The sequence below is a fragment of the Zalophus californianus genome, chromosome 5 (assembly GCF_009762305.2).
Source record: "Zalophus californianus isolate mZalCal1 chromosome 5, mZalCal1.pri.v2, whole genome shotgun sequence".
In the NCBI taxonomy this organism is placed as follows: domain Eukaryota; kingdom Metazoa; phylum Chordata; class Mammalia; order Carnivora; family Otariidae; genus Zalophus; species Zalophus californianus.
The window spans coordinates 140,965,775-140,988,182 of NC_045599.1; the positions used below are offsets into that span (position 1 = coordinate 140,965,775).

The 22,408-nt window shown below is 40.9% G+C and overlaps 1 protein-coding gene across 3 annotated transcripts in view; it reads left to right on the forward strand.

Annotated features, from left to right (window-relative positions):
• RETREG1 (reticulophagy regulator 1) overlaps nucleotides 1–22,408 on the forward strand; it is a 125,366-nt gene that overhangs the window by 99,257 nt on the left and 3,701 nt on the right. For 2 of the 3 annotated variants that reach the window (XM_027605056.1, XM_027605058.2), the window contains 5 exons: nucleotides 15,262–15,388; nucleotides 17,896–17,980; nucleotides 19,989–20,126; nucleotides 20,936–21,000; nucleotides 21,245–21,371. In XM_027605056.1, coding sequence (XP_027460857.1) covers nucleotides 15,262–15,388; nucleotides 17,896–17,980; nucleotides 19,989–20,126; nucleotides 20,936–21,000; nucleotides 21,245–21,371 — 542 coding nt within the window. Of the gene's footprint in view, nucleotides 1–5,783; nucleotides 6,007–15,261; nucleotides 15,389–17,895; nucleotides 17,981–19,988; nucleotides 20,127–20,935; nucleotides 21,001–21,244; nucleotides 21,372–22,408 lie in introns of all 3 variants that reach the window. The other variant, XM_027605057.2, reaches the window with a different exon arrangement.

Below are 22,408 nucleotides of genomic sequence, written 5' to 3' on the forward strand. Positions count from 1 at the left end.
TTTTAAACCCCATGATGCAAATCTGAAAAAGGAAGATTTAAGCACTCCCAGGTAATTAGGCCCTGACATTTACAGCGCCCACTGATTTGGGAAAATACGCCCTTACATCCTACCCCCACCTCTGGGATCTCCAGCAGCATGTTTCTGATGAAGTCAGTCCTAGGTTCCTCCTTTAACCAAACACAGAATTTCTAGTTGTGTGATTTACTGACTATACAAAAGCAAATGAAGCCTGTGCCGTGTCAGCCACCCTCACAGGTCCAGCTGACGGAGCCTGCAGAAGGGCAAGGCTGGCGGGGCACCTGAGTGCCTGGAAATCAGCGATCCCTTGTAAAGGAGGGACGAAATTCCTTACATGGCTTTCAGTTTTTCCATGGCAAGACCATAAGCATTTCACATGCCCTCCCCACCTCGGACATGGGAGTAGACTGGGCCTTTCTCAGCTGACTAGGAGGCCTGTCTGCTGGGAACCCCTCTGGCTTGAGATCTAGCACTTGGACTTGAGTACTGGATGTGTCCCTGATAACCACTGTCTGTCAAAGATTCTCTTTCCCATCAATATCTCCAAGGATGTTTTAAGGGATATTGCTAGCTTTAAAGAATCCTCTCTCAAGTTAATACAAATTTCTAGGCATGTTCTTGACATAAGAAAGTAAATTGCTGTTTATTTAATAGCAGTAGAGGACTTATTCAGAGTTTCTGTAAAGTCAGCTTTGCACGTAAACATGGGAATGGACAGACCCCTTCTGGAGTTTAAAATCCTTGAGCAGAAGGTGTTGATTATCCCGTCCAGCAGCACTCCACTTCGTGTCCATTAGGACCCTCTGATTTGAGGTATTCAAAGGTTGGCATGATCCCAGAAGGGACCCCAAGCAGCCCAAGTTCCTTCTGTGAAGGAGTCGGACCTCTGCGTAGCCTCCCTGGGACTACTGTGGTCGCCGTGCCACCGGTCTGCATGTTGTTATAAGCCCTCCATTCCTTAGCCATAATTTGTTAAAAGAATGTTAATTTCATTTGCTCTTGTGATTCTGAAGAGAGGAGTTCCTAACAGGATCCACAGAGTTGATTCATTCCTGGCCCTGCTGGCTATATATTCAAAGTGAACTTAATTTTTATGTGAACCGAATCATGTACTTAGCCTCTGAGGTGTGTGCGGGTTATGGTCTGTAGACGGGTCACCCAGACCATGCTGGACCTGGAAAACTTTGTTAAAGATGACATAGATTCGAAAGTACAAGGCCTTTTTTATGTATAACATGAGGAACAAAGGCATAATCTTTCTTTAAAAACAATTTTTATAGAACCCAACATTTTGATGAGCCATTTTTTCCATTTCTTGAAAATGCATTAAGGTAACACAAGCTAGAAAATAAAGAGAAGAAATGTGCATGATAGATTCAATTCTGATGAGAATATAGGAAGCATAGACTGTCAAGGCAATGATTAAAGAATGTATCTATGTCTCTGTTTCATTGCATGTTTGTTTAAAATAGTCTTTGTGTTGTTCATATTAACAGGTGATTTTCTTTGGCCGTCTGGCTCTGTTGGTTCCATTTTGGCTGTGGCCACTTCCCTGAGGACTCATTACCTTTATGGCTCTCCCTTAATGTTATGAGCTCCCAAGTAGGTCAGGATGAAATGTTTAGCACTGCTTAATTGATCTACTTAGCTGGCTGGAGACAACCCTTCGAATGTCCAGGCCCAGTTACATGCAATTTCCCAGTATTTCTGTCCTTGTGGTTCTGGGTAGTTCTCTGGTAGGAACGGCACATGACTGAGCTTGACCAAAGAGCTATTCATCTTGCTAAAGGATCTTAGCAAGTCTGCTTCATAGACCTAAATTATGAAGTACAAGCAGAAAATGGAATAATACTAAAAAAGAACATGGAATCATGATAAACTCTGCAACACATTTTGCTGCCTAGCAAATCCAGTAAACAAGGACCTGCAGTGAGACAAGTAAGAGGCACGGAGAGAAACTTGTGCCAGAGGGATGCGTGCTAGGTGTGAACATGTGCATCACTTTGCTGTAATATCTGATGGAGTGAAGATGACGTCCTAGAAATGGTGAGAATATTGGGCAAGCAGCTGACCTCCAGCATGCTGGCTTGGCCATTAACCCATGCAGAAAGCGCGCGTGGCAGCCATCAGGTTCTCCTGCACACCACTGACAGAGCCTTCAAGTGTAGAGGCGGAGCTGAATACCTGCAACAGGTAAAAATGAAGGCGGACAGAGTAGATGGGTGGGCATCTCACCGGCCTAATAAGGTTCAGCCCAGATCTTTCATATCTCATTTGTTTGCACCGGATTACATTTCATGGGAGAATGCTAATTTTTAAAAATAAGGTTTCCTGAGGAAATTAATAACGTGAATGAAAACGAAGTATTAGAATCTTCTTGATTCCAATCTCCTTGAATCTTTCTACATAAACTACACAAAGACACTTATCTAATGACTGTGCGTTAGAAATACATCGCAGGGCACCTCCTTTTCAGCTTGTTATTTGCCAAATTCCTGTACATGCATATGAAGAAGTGGGGGGAAATGCTTTCCGGTGGAAACTCTCTCTTAAATCAGGTTGGATTGATTCATTTTTATAATTTTGTTTTCTTAGAGGACCTACCAGTAGGAGAAAGAACTTCTTTGGCATTTGTCCTCACTCCATACACTCAGCCACTGTACACCCTCCTGAGGCAAAGACACCTCCAGAGGAACACATTTCACGTGCCATGTCCGCTTCTACCTTCTCTCTCACACACCCCTTTGCCTCACGGCAAATTCTTTCCATATCCCCCAGCATGTCAGGAAGGTAACCGCCACCATCCTCTTTCTTTCTTTCTATTTTTTTTTTAAAGACTTGTTTATTTTAGAAAGAGCATGAGTGGGGGAGGGGCAAAGGATGAGAGAGAGAGAGAGAAGCAGAACCCCCCACTGAGCGCAGAGCCCACACGGGGCTCGATCTCATGACCCTGAGATCATGACCTGAGCTGAAATCAAGAGTAAGATGCTTAACTGACTGAGCCCCTCAGGTGCCCCCATCCTCCTTCTAGCTTGTGCCTCCCCACACCCAGATCCATGGCCATCTCCCTTGCATTCTGCTTTTGAGTACTGCATGATACTCACTTACCGTGACGGCATGCCGTAGTCATACAATAGCTTATTCTCAAAATCTGCTTTTGAGGGAAGCTGATGGCAAGTTTGGCAAGCATTAAGACATCATAATGAGATTCTTATATTTTCTATGACTGATAAGAATGATCCCCTTGGTAAGGGTGTGTTCCTTTAAAAGCCACTGATGTCATTCAGTGACCGGCTTATATATGAGCGGGAGAGATGTAGTGTTTAAAAGGACAGATAGTCACTCCAGCTTGCCACTCCATGGTGTGCCTTTATCACAACAAATTATCCAAGCAAAATTAATTTTAATTGGCCTTTATAATAAGAGCACTTGGGAGGAACTTGATCATTCAGTCTGGCTTATATCTATGTATTCAGGCCCAGTGCAATGGGTACGGTCTCTAGAAAACAAAATTAGGGACTGTATTGTTAATGACAATGTTTGCACTGTAAGAAATAAATTCTGCAGTATTGTCACAGAAATTTCAGTTTCCTGTAACTAGGCCAAAGATGAAAGAAACAGGGAAGGGACATTTACTCTTGACTCCAACTACAGTGAATTCTGGATTGTACTTCATTGGAAATGGTGAGTCCCGAGTAGAATGCAAAGAAAGGCTTATATCCAATTTAGCGAACTTTCCTCTCAGTCATAATTTGTTTCCCTTGAGGAATGTTTCTTGACTCTCAGATATGATTCATCCTTTAGGGACAAAGTAGAAACCTTTTCTTCCCTCAAGGATCATGACCAAAGCGAATCTTGGCATTCCCAAAGAAAAGGGTGTTTAATCTCCTGCTTGTCTCAAGTAGGTGCTTGTTCCAAGACAGTAATGGAATTTAAATTGTTCATGCCCAGGCTGCTGAAAGTCTGCTTGTTGAAAAGTTTGCAAAATTGAAAACGCTGAAAAATAATGTCTAACTGGCATGTGTTTATGGAAATCCGAATAATGCAAGAAGTTGCGTGATGGCGGTTGAGTGCCAGGCTTCCAGATTGTCTCGGTGGATTGGTTGCCCTGATGGTCTCCACCCCAGGGGAAGAGAGAGTGCTTCGATTGAGCTGGAAGGGGAAAGGAGCCGTTTCACAAAGCAACTGATATTTGATTCCTTTGAAACTTAGTATTAAAAGAGAGCCCCAAATAGAACACCAAGTTGCCCCGAGGAAGGCGAGGCTCAGCTTCCTAGGCCAGCAGAAGCTGGAGCTCAGGGGGTGCCTCCTCGCCTGTGGCCTTGGGAGGACTTGCTCACGTGGCTAATTGGTCTGAGAAAGTGAAGGTTTCAAGTTGAGTGCTATGTAATTTCTTAATCTGGTGTTTGCTTATTTAATCCTCCAGTTGACACATCTTATTTGCTTTGTCATGGTTCTAATTCTGTGAGTGTTTGTGCAGAGAAATAGATCTCTGTTTTTATTTTGTTTCTCTGCCTACACACACTCACGCAAACACGCATGCATGCGGAGGGACGTATTATGTATCCGGAGGATTAAGAAAAATTCTAACACGTTGCACTAAGAAATGTTAAAATCTGTAACTGGATATTGACTGACCTTTCTAAGAAAAATTCGACAGGAATTAACATCAACAGATGTTCTCTCCCAGCAGAGAGCATGAGACCATTAGTCATTATCTGAGAATGAAGCACTACATAGGGCTCTAAGCCAAGGCATATTTATAGGTGTGATGGTTGAAGGAGCTGTATGTCACGGTTGCTAGGGGACAACTTAGGTTATAACTGATCCTTTTTTTGTAAAAGCTTGTCAGTATGGGATGTTGACATAGTTAACTTTCTGAAAACTATTGTTTGGTTTCTATTTCCAACTCCTATAAATAAAAATAAAAACAAGTAGTGTGACATAAGGTATATTCTCTGGGGGTAGGGGTAGTATGACAGACTCCTAAACCTCTTTGGAAATGAGTATTGTAATAGGAGTTCCTGGAGATATGGAAAATCTGAAAAGTGATTAGGATTGTGCATGCATGCGTGTGTGTGTGTGTGTGTGTGTGTGTGTGTGTGTGTGTGTGTGTGTGAGAGGAAACAATATCTGAAAATGTTTTCCAGTGAATTGAGGTTGCCTGACAAAAACAAAAAGGGACTCCTTTTTCTCTATCCCTTGTGAAGGTGGGACATTCGTTGATCTTTGCCTTCTGGCCCACTCGACTTGGTGGGGCCCCTGTCCTGCTCTCCGTGGGTGTCACAAATGCTCTCTCGTCCTGTGAGGGTCATGTCTGCAGAAGGTGCTTGAGGATTCGGGGATCCCCCATAGAGAAGTCAGACATTAGGACCCAAGTTTTGCCAGAAGGAATTCCACACAAAATACTGATTACCAGTTCAGAGTGCTTCTTGGAATAAATGAGACATATTTACCATAATTGCCTAACTTTGAAGGCGGTTTAACTTTCCATTTGCAAGAAGAAAAAAATTGAAACTATTCCATACAAACGAAAGTTGGTCTCCAAATTTTCAGGGCTTTTTGTCTGTTATTTTGCATATGTTTATACTTTGAAATGAATACATGCTAATTATTGCTGATCTGTAAGGGGACAGAAACATTCAGATAAGTCAACAAAAATCATGCATGGTGTCACTAAATAACCACTGCTCACTCCTGATACATTCTTCCTTTAATATCCTTTATCGCTTGCACTTATTCAATATTTCATTGCCTCATAGATGTCAAGCTCTGTCAGCTGCTGAAGACAGAGCTGTCTGTGCCCATGAATTCCTTTATGGAATTTAAAGTCTAATGGGGAAGTCAACATGACAGACAGAAATTAACGACAATTGATAATTGCTACAAAAGAAAATGAGAAGATGCCATGCCTGTCAGCAACAGCTCCTTCTCACCCTGCTTTCTCATGGGTGAACTGGAGGTGCTCCAGTCCCAGCCTTGCAGGTGTGGTGCTCATGGGGGGCGGGGTGGGGCTCCGGTGGCAAGGACTCAGTGAGAACATGCACAGAGCGCTTAACACTGAGTGTCCGCGCAGGAATGCTCCTCCAGCAGGAGCTACGGTCATGACTGTCATTGCCACACACTGTGGGATCACCGTGTGGAGCCTGCCTTAGAAACAGCTGAGGTCATGGAGACGGAAGACAGGCTTCTGAACTCCTTGGTCCTCCGTTGCACCTGGGAACCAGAGCTGCTTTTTAGAATTTTTATTTCTGTCGCTTGGTGTTGAGGGATTCCATAATCCTTCCCTTGTTACCGCTCCCCTGTGCTCTCCTGCTCATCTCTGAAGTGATCCCTGTGTTCCAATCCAGAGTCTTCTTCCTGTATCTCACCGCACATCATGAGCGTTCACAGTCCCATTTGGTATAGCCCTGTTCCATCGTGACCTTGAGCAAGGTGGTTAATGTATCCAGACCACCATTTCCTCTTCTGTAAGACCGGAATGATAGATAGCACCTCACACATAGGGGGACCGTAAGGACTGAATGGGATCCTAAGTTTACAGCAAGTGGAACAGCGCCTCGCCCCTGCTGTTAGCGAGGACTCTTATTTCATGTTCCCTATTAACCCCCTTGACTGGAATGATAACTCAGCTGCCTTGATGGGAATTACTCACCCTGTTTGCATCTTTCCATTTTACTGAACATTGTCACCTGAATAAAACTATGTCATACTTGGGCGCCTGGGTGGCTCGGTTGGGTGTCTGCCTTCAGCTTGGGTGATGATCCCAGCATGCAGGGATCGAGTCCTGAGTTGGGCTCTCCGCTCAGTGGGGAGTCTGCATCTCCCTCTGCCCCTCCCCCGCTCGTGCTCGCTCTCACTCTCTCTCACAAAAATAAATAAAAAATCTTAAAAAAAAAAAACCTGTCATACTGAACTCTGTAATCTTATTCCATAACTCTTTTTAAATAGTTGTTTCTGCCTCATAATTTAAAATATATTATACTTCTCACTGCACCTACTGAAAAATATAGCACTTTGTGTTGTGTCGGAAATGCCGGAAGCCAAACCGAAGCCAGCTTAAACAGAAGCCAAACTGAAGTTGGCTTCCCCAAAGGGATGTCCATGGATGGCATCTAAAGCTCCAGAAATATGCAAAAAGATTTGAGTTTGGATATATTTTAAAACTCTATTTTTTTTGGTTTAGAAAAATAACTTTCAGTTATAAAAAATACTTTTTGACTTAAGTTCCCGAGTATATGCTAAAAAGATCCGTTGTCCTGTAAAGCATTACAATGGTGTAAAGGCAGTCTTGGCTTCTCCTTGCACATCCAGTCCCCAACTTTCTTTTAAGTTCTGTTTTTTCCCCAATAGCCCTAGATACAAGTACATGTCATTTTATAAAGGTGAATTTCATGTACCGTGAGTGTGTGTGTGTGTGTGTAATTATTTTGGGGTCACGTGTAAACCTTCACGTACTGGTGGAGGCATCACTAAAAGCCTGGAGCCAGGAAGGGTACCTGACAGCAAGTTTTCTGTACTCAGTGCAGATTTATTGACTTGAACGGGAGGCAAATGGTACAGAGACAGGTTTGTTTGTTTGTTTGTTTGTTTTTAAAGATTTTTTTTATTTATTCATTCGAGACACAGAGATACAGAGAGAGAGAGAGAGAACATGAGCAGGGAGAGAGGCAGAGGGAGAGGGAGAAGCAGACTCCCCGCTGAGCCAGGAGCCTGATGCAGGTTTGATCCCAGGACCCCGGGATCATGACCTGAGCCGAAGGCAGATGCTCAACCATCTGAGCCACCCAGGCGCCCCTGGAGAGAGGTTTTTTGTGCTCTGCCAAGATTCATTTGTTCAGCCTGATATTTTCTAGTGCTCAAAGACTCTTTGGGCAAAGGAGATGAAGCAGGCAGCTAGCACATGCTCTTACTGAATTACAGTCTATTTTTAAAGAGCGCGGGAGTGTCCCCATTTCTTGGTCTTACAGAACCCCCTAATGGAGGAGGCTGTGTGCTGCGTTCTGAAACTAAAGTGCCTTCAAATTTCATCTCTGTGGCCACTAAATGGTATAGAGACAAATTTGACTTTTAATATAAAATTTAGACATGATTTATTAATATGGCTTTTTTTTTTAAGGAAAAAGTTACACAATAATTTAAAAGCCAGGTGCGAACATAACATAAAATCATTCAGACCCCAGTTTGAACGTGTGAGTTCCTTGGTTCTTAACAGAACTCCCCACTCTGTATTCCCACAAATGACACAGTGAGATTGCTTTAAATCAGTTCGATCCTTTTGGAGCTTGCTTGTAAGACTTTTGCGATCAAAACAGCCATTTAGTTGAGGGCTAATTATTCTCCTACTAAGGCAAGACCCTTCTGAGAATTCTGTCCAGTGTCTGTGAATTCTGAGGTTTTCCCGTCTGGTTGGTGAGACCAGGCATCCTTCTCAGTGCTGCGTGAGTGCAGGACTCCTCCCCATCGTCCCTTCTGCTGGCTTGTTCCTGGCCCCCAGGTCCCTCATGCTCCTTTACCTTGGCCCTCAGCTGAAGACCCAGACCCCGCACATGGCCAGTGGTCTCTCTGCAGGCCCAGCTGCCCCCACACTCTGTCCTGCCATCTCCAGCCTCTTTGGCCTTCAGTTTGGACCCTGAGTTCTGTCTCCTCAGCTCAGGCAGTCCCTGGATGCACTGGGTTGCCCTTCCCTACTCTGTGGCCCGGAAACTCAAGGCCAGGCCACTGGACTGTCACAGGACTCACCACCTTTCAGAGATCAGCATCCTTCCTTCAGGCCCAGGATCTTGAAAATCATTGTTTCCTATATTTTGTCTTCCTTCTTTCCTTTCCCTCCATTCCTTCCATTCCTTCCTTCCCTCCTTCTATTGTTGTTGTTTCCAGTGGGGGGGCAGATTGGATCCCCCATATATCATCTTGCCTAAAGCCAGTTCTCCTCTTGTCTCTGTTTTGAACCAGGAATTCTATGTAACTTTCTCATAGGGTGTTTCTTGCAGTGACTCTGGGTAAAAAAAAAAAATACCTGCCTCAGAATCACTTGGGATGGTCATTAAAAATGCAGGTTTCTGAGCTTTACCCCAGACCTGTTCCATCAGAATCTCTGGAGTGAGGTCCAGAAGGCTGCTGTTTAAACAGTGCCTGGGGCGGTGGGGAGCAGAGGGCGTTCCACGCACACTCAGTTTGGGAACTGTCTAAAGGACTTCATTTGGCCACATCACCTACTGCGTATACTTAATTGTATTCTAATAGGGATATGGAGGCAGAAGAAGGGATGTTGGTTTCCAATTCCACTAGGAAGCCTCAGCTCCCTTCTTTGATGAAGTGAGGCTGCTTGTCTAAGGAGGCATCCTCCTCATTTTTATTCGCCTTGGACTGTCACAGGCAGGTGAAACCATAAATTCCTCAGCTGCTGAAAAAGCACTTCACCGGGCTCAGGGCTCTTTGGTAAATAACTGCTTACCTTGACCATGCAGAGTGTCCTTTGCTAAAAATCTGTACCTTAGTTTTTGTTGAGAAGATAACGGTAACAAAATGGAATCTGCCAAGGCCTTTAGTTTCGAAAGCTTTTTTGGAAAGCACTGCATGTCTGCAGATCCTTGGGCAAAGACCATTTGAAAGCCACGAGGGGGCAGGGAGTTGTGAACTTGAACTGGATTCACCAAGAGTGAGGGAAGTTGGGGATAACAGTCATGAGGGAGGGACTCTTAACTGGTCCTTATCTTGTGGCTGGAGTGTGCAGAGGTTCATTCCTTAACGAGGGCATGAGTGACAGAGAAAGCTGGGCCCGGAGGGGGGGTGAGGGTGAAGGACCAAAGATCCTTACTGGAAAATGCAGTTTTCTCTCTGAAACTAAAGAGGAAGGAGATAAACCCTGGAATATTATCCTGAAGCCATTGGTAATTTTCTCCGCCAGATGAGCTTCAATCATAGAAGACTTAGACTCTTTGGTTAAGAACTCAGTGAAGCCTCAAGCCATTTTTAAGCCTCCTTTTATGTTAGTTGGGCCTTACATTGCATGTTGATCGGTGCCAAGGATGGTGGGAAGATAGCCACACACCATGCAAAAGATCTGTCTCCCCAGCATCATCCAATATTCACAGGAGATCCTTTCTCTGGTTATGTGTTCTCCAGACAAGGCTCTCCAGGAAAACCTAGAGTTCCATGATGGAGCAACTCTGTGTGTGTATGTGTACGTCATCTGTATTAAAACATCAACCAGACACCGAGCATGAATCTTAGTTTCCGCTGAGTGTTTAGATTCTGCCCACGAAGCACTTTCTTTTCTTGGAAAGGGTGGGTACTAACTGGTGCCATGTTGGTACTGGTCAGTCACACCTCAATCCTCCTGACTCTGGAAAGGAGTGAGAAGGAACGTGGAATGTTCTTCCTTGTTGTAAGTTATATGTAGACTCTTCAAAGGAGGTCATTGAATTTCTCCATTCTTTGAGGAGGGCACATGTTTTGAACAAAGAGAATCACTGGAAACCAGGACTCATGGCCTCAGGTCTTGGCTCTGCCCTGAACTAGCTCAGAAAACTTGGGTTTCACTTTACTCATCTACACAATAAGACTGAAAAGTTGACATCAAATGTCCTATTTCAGTCTGAATTATACAACTATATTAGATGTTATTCAGTTATATGTTATGCACCTGTGTTACCTGAATTGAAATGTGATGACATGATATACATTAATGGTAGACTGTATACAAGGGAAGACTATAGAAATGTATGTTCCAGTGGGACTCAGAATTACTTGCTGGACAGTTTAAAACTATAATGAAACTCCCAGAGAGTGACTCTTCTGAATCCATGTTTCATGTATTTTTTAAAGATGTATTTATTTATCTGAGAGAGAGAGCATGCGTGCGCACATGTGCAAGAGCATGAGCAGGGGGGCAGAGAGAGAAGGGGAGAGAGTCTCAAGCGGACTCATGCTGAGTGCAGGGTTTGTCTCGGGGCTTGAACTCATGACCCTGAGATCATGACCTGAACTGAAACCAAGAGTCTGATGCTTAACTGACTAAGCCACCCAGGTGCCCCAGATCCATGTTTCGTTTGAAGTGTAGAGTGGGATCTCTTCTTTGCTTTTGATTTGAATTTTTTTTTTAGCTGTACATATTTCCTTTAAATTTTACTCAGCACAATCTATACATTTTTTTTCTCAAACATTAACTGTGTTTTTAAATATTTACTATTCTTTCCAAAACCCATCTGGTTAGATAATATTTTCATGTTTTACACAATGGATTCCTCATTTCTGTAACAATAATTCAAATATCAGTTAGACTTATTTAAGGTTATTGCGTTAATATAAGTAACCATGGAATTTATTGTCCTATCATACTGTCACATAAGGGCCTTTTCCAAAGGGGAGGAATTTAATATAAATAAGAGTGTCCTTGTATGACAATGGAAAATATTCACCAATTGAATATTTTCGTTTCTTCTTCCCACCAAGCGGTGGTGTCTGTAGACACAGGGACAGTGCTACAGGTATTCAGTTTGTGCTGGTTGGAAATAACACTAGGAAACACACTGAGTATAATGTGAGACACAAAGGGGGAACTGGATAACATTTTATTGAATAAATGAGTAAGGATGGATGGATGCTGAGGTTTCTTCATATCCACTTGAATCCCACGATGAAAATAGGTAAGATCCTTAAATGTGAAACGAGATTTTTAGTTAATTCATGGTGATGTGTTTTAAGCACCTTAAATTGTATGAAGACTTCACCATGACATTATCTCTGTAGAAATAAGTTAGGTAATTTTAGATAATTTAGTATTAGAGTAGGCTCCTTTCTGATTTTAGGGTATTTACTTACTAGAATAGGAAATATGTATACAAATGTTGTGTCACTTCTGAGATAGGAATCCTAAAGGTAGTATTAGAACAAGGTTTCAGCATCTATAAGGTATAGCTTACTCAGAAACTATGTTTCATGGCTCTCGCTAGCAGAAATATTGTTTGGTTCACAAATAAATAAACTGAGGCAAAAACTTAAGTAACATTTATATACAGAATGTGAAATGAGATATACTCTTGTAAAACTGTTATGAAATAAAAAGCATGATTATACGTTTAAGTATCAAGAAATTTTTTTATTTAGTTTTTTAAAAGATTTAATTTATTTGAGAGAGAGAGAGCATGAGCAGGGGGAGGGGCAGAGGAAGAGGGAGAAGCAGGCTCCCCGTTGAGCAGGGAGTCCCACACAGGCCTCAATCCCAGGACCCCAGGATCATGACCTGAGCCAAAGGCAGATGCTTAACTGACTGAGCCACCCAGGCGCCCCTCAGTAAATTTTTAAATAAACGCCGTGTGTGTGTGTGTGTGTGTGTAGCTTTAAGAACACTAATAAGTCAATTTGCATGTATCCATCACCTAAGTTAAGAAATAAAACATGACCAATACTCAAGAAGCCTCACTGTGACATGCCTCTCTGGCCATATTCTCTCCATACCCCCACACCATCCCTGCCTTAGGTAACCGTTTTCCTAAATCTTGGGTGTTTTGTTTTGTTTTGTTTTGTTTCGTTTTGTTTTAAATCATTTCGTTGCTTAAACAATCTGTTGGCTTAGCATGACTTTGAGCTTTATATAAATAAAATCATAGTGTATGTATTCTCTGATTTTTCTTTTCTCTCAATATTCTGATTAGGAGGTTTACATACAAACATGGAGTTCATTCATTTCCATTGCTATTTCATCTTTCATTGCCTGAACACAACTCACTTCATCTGTTGATTATCCTGATGAAAAGACTCTTAAATTTGTTTCAAAATATGAAATGGGCATTCATTCCATTTGAATCGTTAAAAGAATGATAAACCATTCCATAATACGTTTTTCATTGATTTTTGCTAGAATTGTATTTGCCGGGACAGTTCAACCGAATCCTTAAATACTACTCAATATGCACAGAGAATAGAAATTAAAATCTGTATTGCTGTCAACTGTGTGGCCCCAGTAAATGGAACAGTGGCCTAGCCTATCCTAGCCAGTTTGCAATAAGTTATTCTCGGAAAGGAGGCCACAAGGCGCCTGGGTGGCTCAGTCGGTGAAGCATCTGCCTTCGGCTCAGGTCATGGTCCTGGGATCCTGGGATGGAGCCCATGTGGGGCTCCCTGCTCAGTGGAGAGTCTGCTTCTCTCTCTCTCCATCTCTCCCCCGCAACTTGTGTGCTCTTTCTCTCTCTCTTTCAAATAAATAAATAAAATCTTTAAAGCAAAAAGGAAATCACAGTTTAATAATCTTATTATTTCCTTTGCCACTTGTAGTTTTTGCCCTCCTGTACAGAATATTTTCCCATTAAGCAGACCTATTGGCAAGATTTTGTTACAGAAAGTGGCTTCCTAGCCATGCACTTAGTGTTTCCTTTAATAGGTCTGGAATCGTTCATAAGGTATGCAAAGCTAGTGCTAAATTTGGTCACCAATGGAAACAGGCTTGCTCTGTGATTCAAGAGAGGGGTAGAGTTAATGGATGCGTAAACCACTCCCCGACAGCTAAACGTCCCCAAAAGTTCATTTCTTATGATAGGAAATCATTTGGCAAGTGTCTACCTCATGGAAAGCATAAACCTGGAGAACTGGTAACTCAGTGACTCTGGTAGAGCATTAGTTGACTCTGACAGAATAAAGGGGAAGGAAAGTGAAACAGCTTTTTTTTTTTCTTTTTTAATGCTATTGCATTCATTTAAATATAACTTAAAATTATATTTAAAAAGGAAATATTATCTAATCTACAAATTGTCTTAGTGTTCAAGGTATATTAAAAAGAAATAGGGGCACCTAGGTGGCAGTTGGCTAAGCATCTGACTTGGTTTCGGCTCAGGTCATGATCTCAGGGTCATGGGATCTAGCCCCGAGTCAAGCCCCGTGACGGGCTCCAGGCTTATGGAGTCTGCTTGGGATTTTCTCTCTCCCTCTCCCTTTGCCCTTCCCCACACCCCCCACCACATGCTCCCTCAAATCAATTAAAATTTATAGATTAGATAATTAAATTTCCTTTTTTAATATAATTTTAAGTTATATTTAAATCCTTAAAAAAAAATAGAATCCACATATACACAGTCTCTGGGGAGCTGAGCACCTAAGGGCCAAAGTAGCTTTGATTTGTGTTAGGACTACTGGATTTGAATCCAGAGATCATCTTACTCTGATTCCCTTGCAGTTGTAGCTCGGATGATAGTTCACTAATAATCTTTGTCTTCTACTAGAAACATTCATTTATTGCCGTATCCTTAGCTCTATGGCAGTGCCTTCCACGTGGTAGGCACTAACAATTATCTATTAAATGAAAGAATTTGGTGGCCCTTGATAGAGCTTGTTTTAACTGGTATATTTCTGTGATGAGTTAGTATTGCAAGAGTGGGATTTGAATGCGATTGTGATTTTAGGGGAATGCCCTGTGTTTGCGTATCTTCTTCCTGGAGAGATGGTTACTGGTTTTTAGCTTTTTGAAAAAGGTTCCTGTGGGAAAATGAGGTCAGGGACACAGAGCACATGCATGACCAATGCATCACATTCAACATGTGGGGGAAGGTACAGTAGAAAAATACAAGGTATTTTGAGACCCTGTTGAGTTTAGCAGTTTCTATTGAGTTGACGAACTATAATATATACTGAGAAGGCATTGTTGTTGACGATGATGACGATGATTAGGAGATCAATGCCAAGGTTTCTCTAAAAAGACTGTGGCTTCCCTATCCTTAAGGTTTCAAACATTTCTAAAAAGTCCCTCCAGACCCGGTATGATTAGGTCCTGTCCCACCTTCCGAGCTTCATGCAGCATTACTCTTCTGGCTGACTCTGCCTCTGCTGGAGCCACACGTGGGGCTCTGTAGAATAGTGCTGGTAGCTTCTTCTGGCTCCAGGCCCTCTGCCTATGTTGTACACTGTTCTATTTGGAACTCTTCCAAGCCCTCTTGATAGACTCTGCTAATCCAGATTTTGGCATAAAAGTAACTTCTTCAGAGACGTCTCAAAGGCCCCACCCTATACTTCACCCTCTTCCTTTAATTGTAATGGGATAGTTGTGCAGCAAATTGCTTAGCCTGTATCTCTTCTCTTGGCACAAGCTTCATTAGGCAGGTATCGGGCTTGTTCACCTCTGAATTCACAGGGCTTTTCTAGAGAGTGTGGCCAAGAGCAGGTGCTCAATAAATATTTGCTAAAGCAATGAATGTTGAATCATCAAAAGTGCAGCTAAAATTTTTTGTTTTCTTTTTCTCTCTTTAGCTGGGAAGTTATCAATTCCAAACCAGATGAAAGACCCAGGTTCAGCCACTGTATTGCAGAATCATGGATGAATTTCAGCATATTTCTTCAAGAAATGTCTCTTTTTAAACAGCAGAGCCCTGGCAAGGCAAGTTTTCCAGCATAGGAGAATTACCGGGTGTGCTTTAGAATGTGCAATAAATTGGAAACGAATGAATTAACCTATTTTATCAGCTTATAAGGGTTCTCCGGCCCTGGATATAATATACTAGGAGCAAATTCCATAAAAGCTGGTATTAGTGAGGTTCAGAAATGTGAGGGTGTTAGCACTAGAAAATCCTCAAACTTATATTTCAAGATTGGATGGGTTTTCTATTTTATACATGTTTATCTAACTCATTAACAAAAATGGTGACTGGTCTTGCTATCAGCCAGACCAAGGAGAAAAAAAATACCTTATGAAGAATCTCAGTTTAAAAACAGACACATACATGCAGAGAACAGACGGGTGGTTTCCAGAAAGAAGAGTGGCAGGGCAGTGGGCAAAATAGGGGAAAGGGATTAAAAAGTATAAACTTCCAGTTATGAAAGTCATCACTATGTTGTACACTGGAAACTAACGTAACATTATAGGTCAACTACACTTCAATTCAAAAAAGTGAGTAAGTCACAGGGATGTAAATTACAGATAAGGAATGTCGTCAATAATATCATGTTAAGTACGTAGGTGACAGATAGTAACTAGACTTGTCAGTATCCAGAATGTATGTAAATGTTGAATCGCTGTGTTGTACACCGAAAACTCGTAACATTGTATGTCAATTACAATTCAATAAAAAAAGAATTTGTTTCTATTACTTAGGCTGGTTCCGAAGTCAAAGGGAGATGAAATGAACATACGGTCCTTTGAGGGTGCTTTTGGAGATAAATAGAGTCAGTCTAAAAAGTAAAGATTCCTATATGATCTATCTAGTAAAGAAAACCTGTGGCAAAGACACTCAGAGTCTTTATATAAATGGAATGTGTGTTTTTCCAATTAAGATGAAAACCCCAGAGGAGAAGGGTCGCAAGTGGTTTGGAAGGGTTTGCACGGTGCACACCGTTGGAGTACTTGGATGTGTAGAGGTGGCTTCAGCTGTGATTGTGAGAATGTGGGTTTAAGGGCAGAGCCATCACCAGTGTTGTGTTCAAGTTCCTTGAACCTCCACCTGTAGTTGGAAGAGCCTAGGAATGTCGACACTGAAAAATCCCTCTGGTTGCACCATGTACAGGCCATCGCTTAACTCCAGTAGTATTGATAATAGAACCGTGCTTGGACACATTTTGAGCATATTAGAGTGGCAACGTTGTATATGTGTGGATTTTTTTTTTTAATCCCCAAAGGTAATTCTTAGCATAGATACCCATATGGTGGAGAGGGAGAGTTGCATTTTTGATGCCTATTTTACTGAAATGATTAAACACATTTTTAGAAAATTCTGAACTTAAAACTTCTGCATTGGATTGCATTAATGTACTCCAAGTCAATTGGCTTAAGATGATGTTACAGATTTAGGGGCTAATATGAAATCTCTTTGTGAAATCGAATTCCGGACATGGTAATGTTTTCCTACACTTATTCTTTCAATGCTTATGGTCCTTCCTCTTCCATTTTGCTATTCGAATTGCATATTCTTCAAGGGCCTCTGCTGTTTCAGAAACAGCTCTTAAGTTTGTTCTGTAAGTTCATCTGTTCTCCTTTTGACTAGTTAACTTACTAACCCTGTGCCGAAGATTGGGAAATCAAGTTTCATCTGACGGTGTTAATCAGTTACTGATCAGAGTTATGTATTCTTTCCTCATATGTCTTTTTGAAATTCCCTTAATGAATTTTCTTTGCTTGCCAATTTAATACCGTAATTTAAAGATAAATCAAAAGAATAAAAGTAGTTTATTTTTAAGACTGGGATGTGGAAAACAAGTGAAGGCTTTATGGGAGATTTTTTTGTCATGATGTTTAAATTTCTTAAAACAACCAAGATTTTTTTGGTCATAACTGACAGAAGGAAAATAAGCACATTTCACCGTAGGAATTTCATTTCATTCCCATTTGGTTCCTAAGTGACCTAGAAGTGGGGTCAATTTGAGGAATGCATATGGTTAGGAAGGCTAGTGATGGCCAGTGGATTCATCCTAGCAGTTTATCACCTGTGCAAATTGCCATTCTATTTATATAAATGCCTCTAATTTCTGCTTTGCTGTGTTTATGAATTTTGATGAGTCTATAGAAGTAGTTCGAACTTGCAGGGTTATTGACCAGGCTGCATTATTTTCAGTGACTGATCCTGAGGAAAAGAAGTTTCTGGGGACATACTAGTCTTCAGTTCTCTTGCATCTGACAGTAATATAGCCACAGGCATGATTAATGGGAGATGTTCTCTGTGCCAGAAATTAGCTTCTGGAACCTCACAATGATTATCACTAAGTGTTAGAGTGGACTAAGGCAGGCTGAACACAGCAGTCATCAGGCAGACCCAAATACAAAAGAACACTGTTTGAAAAACATTTGCCATAACATGGTAGGTCACATATAGATAAATAATTGTCTGTGTATCCTGTGCCCGAAAATGTCTTGGAGTTATAGATAATGTCACATCTTGTTTCTGTTATCTCTAGTTTTGTCTCCTGGTCTGCAGTGTGTGCACATTTTTTACAGTCTTGGGAAGTTACATTCCTGGAGTTATACTCAGCTATCTACTGTGTAAGTATGGTAGAACATTTGGCTAATTTATGTGATGCCTGTGGTATCATTCAATGGTCAACATGGCCTTCCATAGTTTGGAAGAGGAAGGATGAGTCCTTAACTATACAGCATATTGGTTATCCTTTAATTTCCTGCTCTACAAAGTTTCTCCTTTTCCTAGAGACATGTTTATATTTTAGAGTTGGAGGAACGGCTGCCAAAAGGCAGGGTGGGTTACAAGTGATTTGATTTGATTTTAAATTATGTCAGTAAAACTATAAGTAAGCTATATTTCCCATCCCCCACAAACACACTAATCCCTTTGCCTTTGTGTATGTTCTGTGGCTCAAAAAATAATTAAAACCACAATGTCATACCATTACACCCCCACCAGAATGACTAAAATTTAAAATACTGACCATAGCAAGTATTAGCAAGGATACAGAGCAACTAGAAATTCTCACATACTGTTGGTGGGTAGATAGAACGGTAAAAACACTTTGGATAACCGTTTAGCAGTTTCTTAAAAACTATATATGACCCAGCTATTCCACAGCTAGGTATTTACCCAAGGGAAATGAAAGTATATACCTACACAAAGACTCGTCTGCAAATGTTCACAGCAACTGTATTTGTAGTAACCAAAGACAGAACACAATCTTATCTGTCCATCCATAGACATACCGGTAAACAAACTGTGGTATATCCATACAATGACTACTCAGCATGAAAAAAATGGATGTACGCAACAGTCTGGATAAATCTCCAAATAATTAGATTGAATGGGAAAAGCCACGTAAAAAAGAACATACACTGTGTGATTCCATTTATACATCATTCAAATTCATCTTTAGCTAATAGCAAAGCACACAAATGGTTGCCTAAGGATGAGGTGCGTAGGGGCAGGGCAAGGCAAGAGAGAAGGATTAACAGGAAGATGGGAAAAATCTAGGGGGTGATGGATATGTTCACTATCTTCATTGTGGTGATGGTTTCTTAGTTGTATGCATATGTCAGAACTTATCAAATTGTACACTTTAAATATGTACAATTTATTATATGTCAAATATAACTCCACAGTGCTGTAAAAAAAAAAAAAAAGTATAGATTTCCATCTTCTCCTGAAAAATACGGTCTTGTGCTGCCACCTTGAGATGGGACAGGCACTCTCCACTGAACTAACCCTGGTTATTTCCCCATTTTTCTTACACCAGCTTTTAAAATGTACATATGCTTCCTTGGCTTCTAGTGATATTTGAGGTTGCAACTCCTATTTAAAAGGTAAATGGGCACATTTTCTAACAACAACAAAGAAGTAAACACTAGGGAATACAGTACATTCTCTAGATCAGGCTTCATTTCTTTTTGTATTCCTAATGTGTAACATCCATGGCAGATGATCAAAGCACAAATCCACTCTCTCAGATGGAACTCATATAGACTACCAGCCCTTGATTGCCTTGTTTAGGAACTAAAGGAGAAGAGAGCCAGGGGATAGTCTGATATAGGCCAGGCATTATTCAGATGGTTTGCATTCACTTCATTTATTCTTCACAAAACCGCAAGAGATAATATTATTATCCCAATATTACTGATGAGAGGCTAATAGATAATAACTTTCCTATAGCGAAATGGCTTATTCAACAAATAAGTAGAGTGCAGATTTTAATCCAGGACTGTTGTCAAGAAAGCATGTAATCTTTGTGTCAACGTTGAGGGTGAAAGAATAAAAGGGAGAAAGTTGATTTAATAGCAAGTCCTTGAAAACAGTGACTGTAAGCATAGTGTGTGCATGCATGCGTGTGTGTGTGTGTGTGTGTGTGTGTGTGTGTGTGTGTGTGTAGGGGAAAATGTATTCATTAACAGGAGGAAGAATAGAAATTATGAACTTATTTCACAGAGGCACTTCTCTAAGAAAAAAACTTGTATTTGTCTTACTGACTGAACTATTTTTGTGAGATACTCAGAGGTAGCCTTTTGAAAGGAAGGTCATCTTACTGACGTGCTCTTCCTTTCTATGTTTCAGTGCTGTGTGCATTTTTGTGTCCCCTATTAAAGTGTAATGATATTGGACAAAAACTATACAGCAAAATCAAGTCAGTTCTGCTGAAGCTAGATTTTGGAATTGGAGAATATATTAATCAGAAGAAACGTAAGAGATCTGGTAGGTAAAGTTTGAATTTTAGATTCCATGCATGGGATGGGATGTCAGCTGCCTGTTTATTATGAAATCACTTTGAATATGTCTCAAAGTGCTTTTAGCCTTTTATTACATATTGAAGCTAATCCCCCCAAAGTAATGTAGTCTTTACCTATTTATTTAGGCTTTTATGCTTTTCTCAAACACGTTAGAAATTCACTTTTTAATTCAAATTGTCAGGGGAAGGAGGAAAGAATTTAATAATTCTATATTTGCTACTTATGATTTCCTTTGTTTCAGTTGTCTTATTTTGGGGTGGACAGTTGCAAATAAAAAACCGCGCTAGGGCTAAGAAAGAGTGTGGGAGCCGCATAAGAGGGGATGGAGAGAAGAAGGGAAAGAAAAGAAAACGGAGGAAAACCCAAAGTGATCGTTTTTCACTCTTTAACTTGGCCTGTGACCTTATAGGTTCTCAAACTATAGCAAGCATCAGTCGCCTGGAGGGATTATTAAAGCATAGAGTCCTGGGCCCCACCCCAGAGTTTCTGATTTAGTTGGTATAGTTGGTAAGGCCTGAGAATTTGCATTTCTAAAAAGTTCCCATCAGCGGTGCTGCTGCTGGGTCAGTCCCTACTAGAATCACTGATATGGACCGTTCCCTTGGAACTGAAACATTTGCAGATACGTGAAGCTTGTTGTGTGCACACATTCAATTAAATGGAAGCACTGGAGACTCTGAGGAATGTGGGTCAGGGTACCACTGTAGAATGGATAAAGTACACTATGTCTAAGCTGACCAGGACACTGAAAGCCTCTAAATTTTTTCTCAACAGAAGCAGATAAAGAAAAAAGTCACAAAGATGACAGTGAATTAGACCTTTCAGCTCTTTGTCCTAAGGTATTTTTTGTTTGGTTTTCCATTTGTTGCTGTGCGGTTTGACTGTAAATTTATTTATATGCCCTGAAGCTGAATGATTTGCCTAATGGGCTCCTCCTATTTCTCTAAGATGATTGAACAGTTTCAAAAGGAGAGTGATTCATCTGGTTTTTATTATTCTGATAGTTTGGGGGTTCGTATGGAGTTTTCAAAAAGATTTCTGTCAGAAGTTTCAAATGTGTCATTGCTGTCTATGTTAACACAGATTAGCCTCACGGTTGCGGCCAAAGAGCTGTCTGTGTCTGACACGGACGTGTCCGAGGTCTCCTGGACTGACAATGGGACCTTCAACCTGTCAGAAGGGTACACTCCACAGACAGACACTTCTGATGGTATGCTCACATTTTTACATATTCTTCTTTTTAATATTATGAGTATCTGCAAAAATATTTACCTCTGTCAACTGCTGAATGAATACACAAAATATGGCGTATCTCTACAGCGGACTACCACTTGGCTATAAAAACAAAGTACGGGTACATGCCATGACTTGGATGAACCTTGAAAACATTATGCTGAGTGAAAGAAGTCAAACACACAAGTCCACCTATTGTATCAGTCCATTTACATGAAACACCCAGAAGAGGCAAATCCATTTGGACAGAAAGTAGTTTACTGGCTGCTAGGGGCTGAGGGAAGAGGAATGGTGGTGAGTGGTAATTAATATGAGTTTTTTGTAATGATGAAATTAGGTATTTGGTGGTTGTAAAGCTTTGTGAGTATATTAAAAACCACTGAGTTGTACACTTTAAAAGGGCAAATTTTATGGTATATGAATCATATCTCAAAAGCTTTTACTTTTTTAAAAGTATGAGAAAAAGATCTAAGACAGTCAATATACAAATCTGCCTTTATTTTGAAAACAAATAAATAATTGACAGTGAAAACAATTTCTGAAATGTCTGGTGGCAAATATCCATTACTTTTGGCAACAATGGAAGGAATGGAAGAGAGACACTCATCCCATACATCCAGGGCTAGTCCTCATTAAAAAGGATTGAAGTGCAGAGGACCAGCTCCCCAAGTCTAAAGCTGACTCCACTCATGTTTGTCTTCAAAGTTAGTTTAAAAAAAATTTTTTTATAATTAGGATAAATATAGTTTAAAATAGACAGTCTTGTGCAGTAACTTAACATTTACTAGCCTCATTGGATTATTTCAAGTCATTTTAGCCATATACTGAAAATATGAGGCTATAATGGAAGATTATGAATTGCTTTATATGTGTTTTTACAAGCAAGAACACACTTTCTTTTCCTAGAGGACGGAGGGAGGCTGTGCAATGTTTGAAAGACAGGCTTGGAGACTGGGACACCCAAGTGTAGTCTTGCTTTTGTCATTAGCTACCTGTGTGACTTTGAACAGGTGA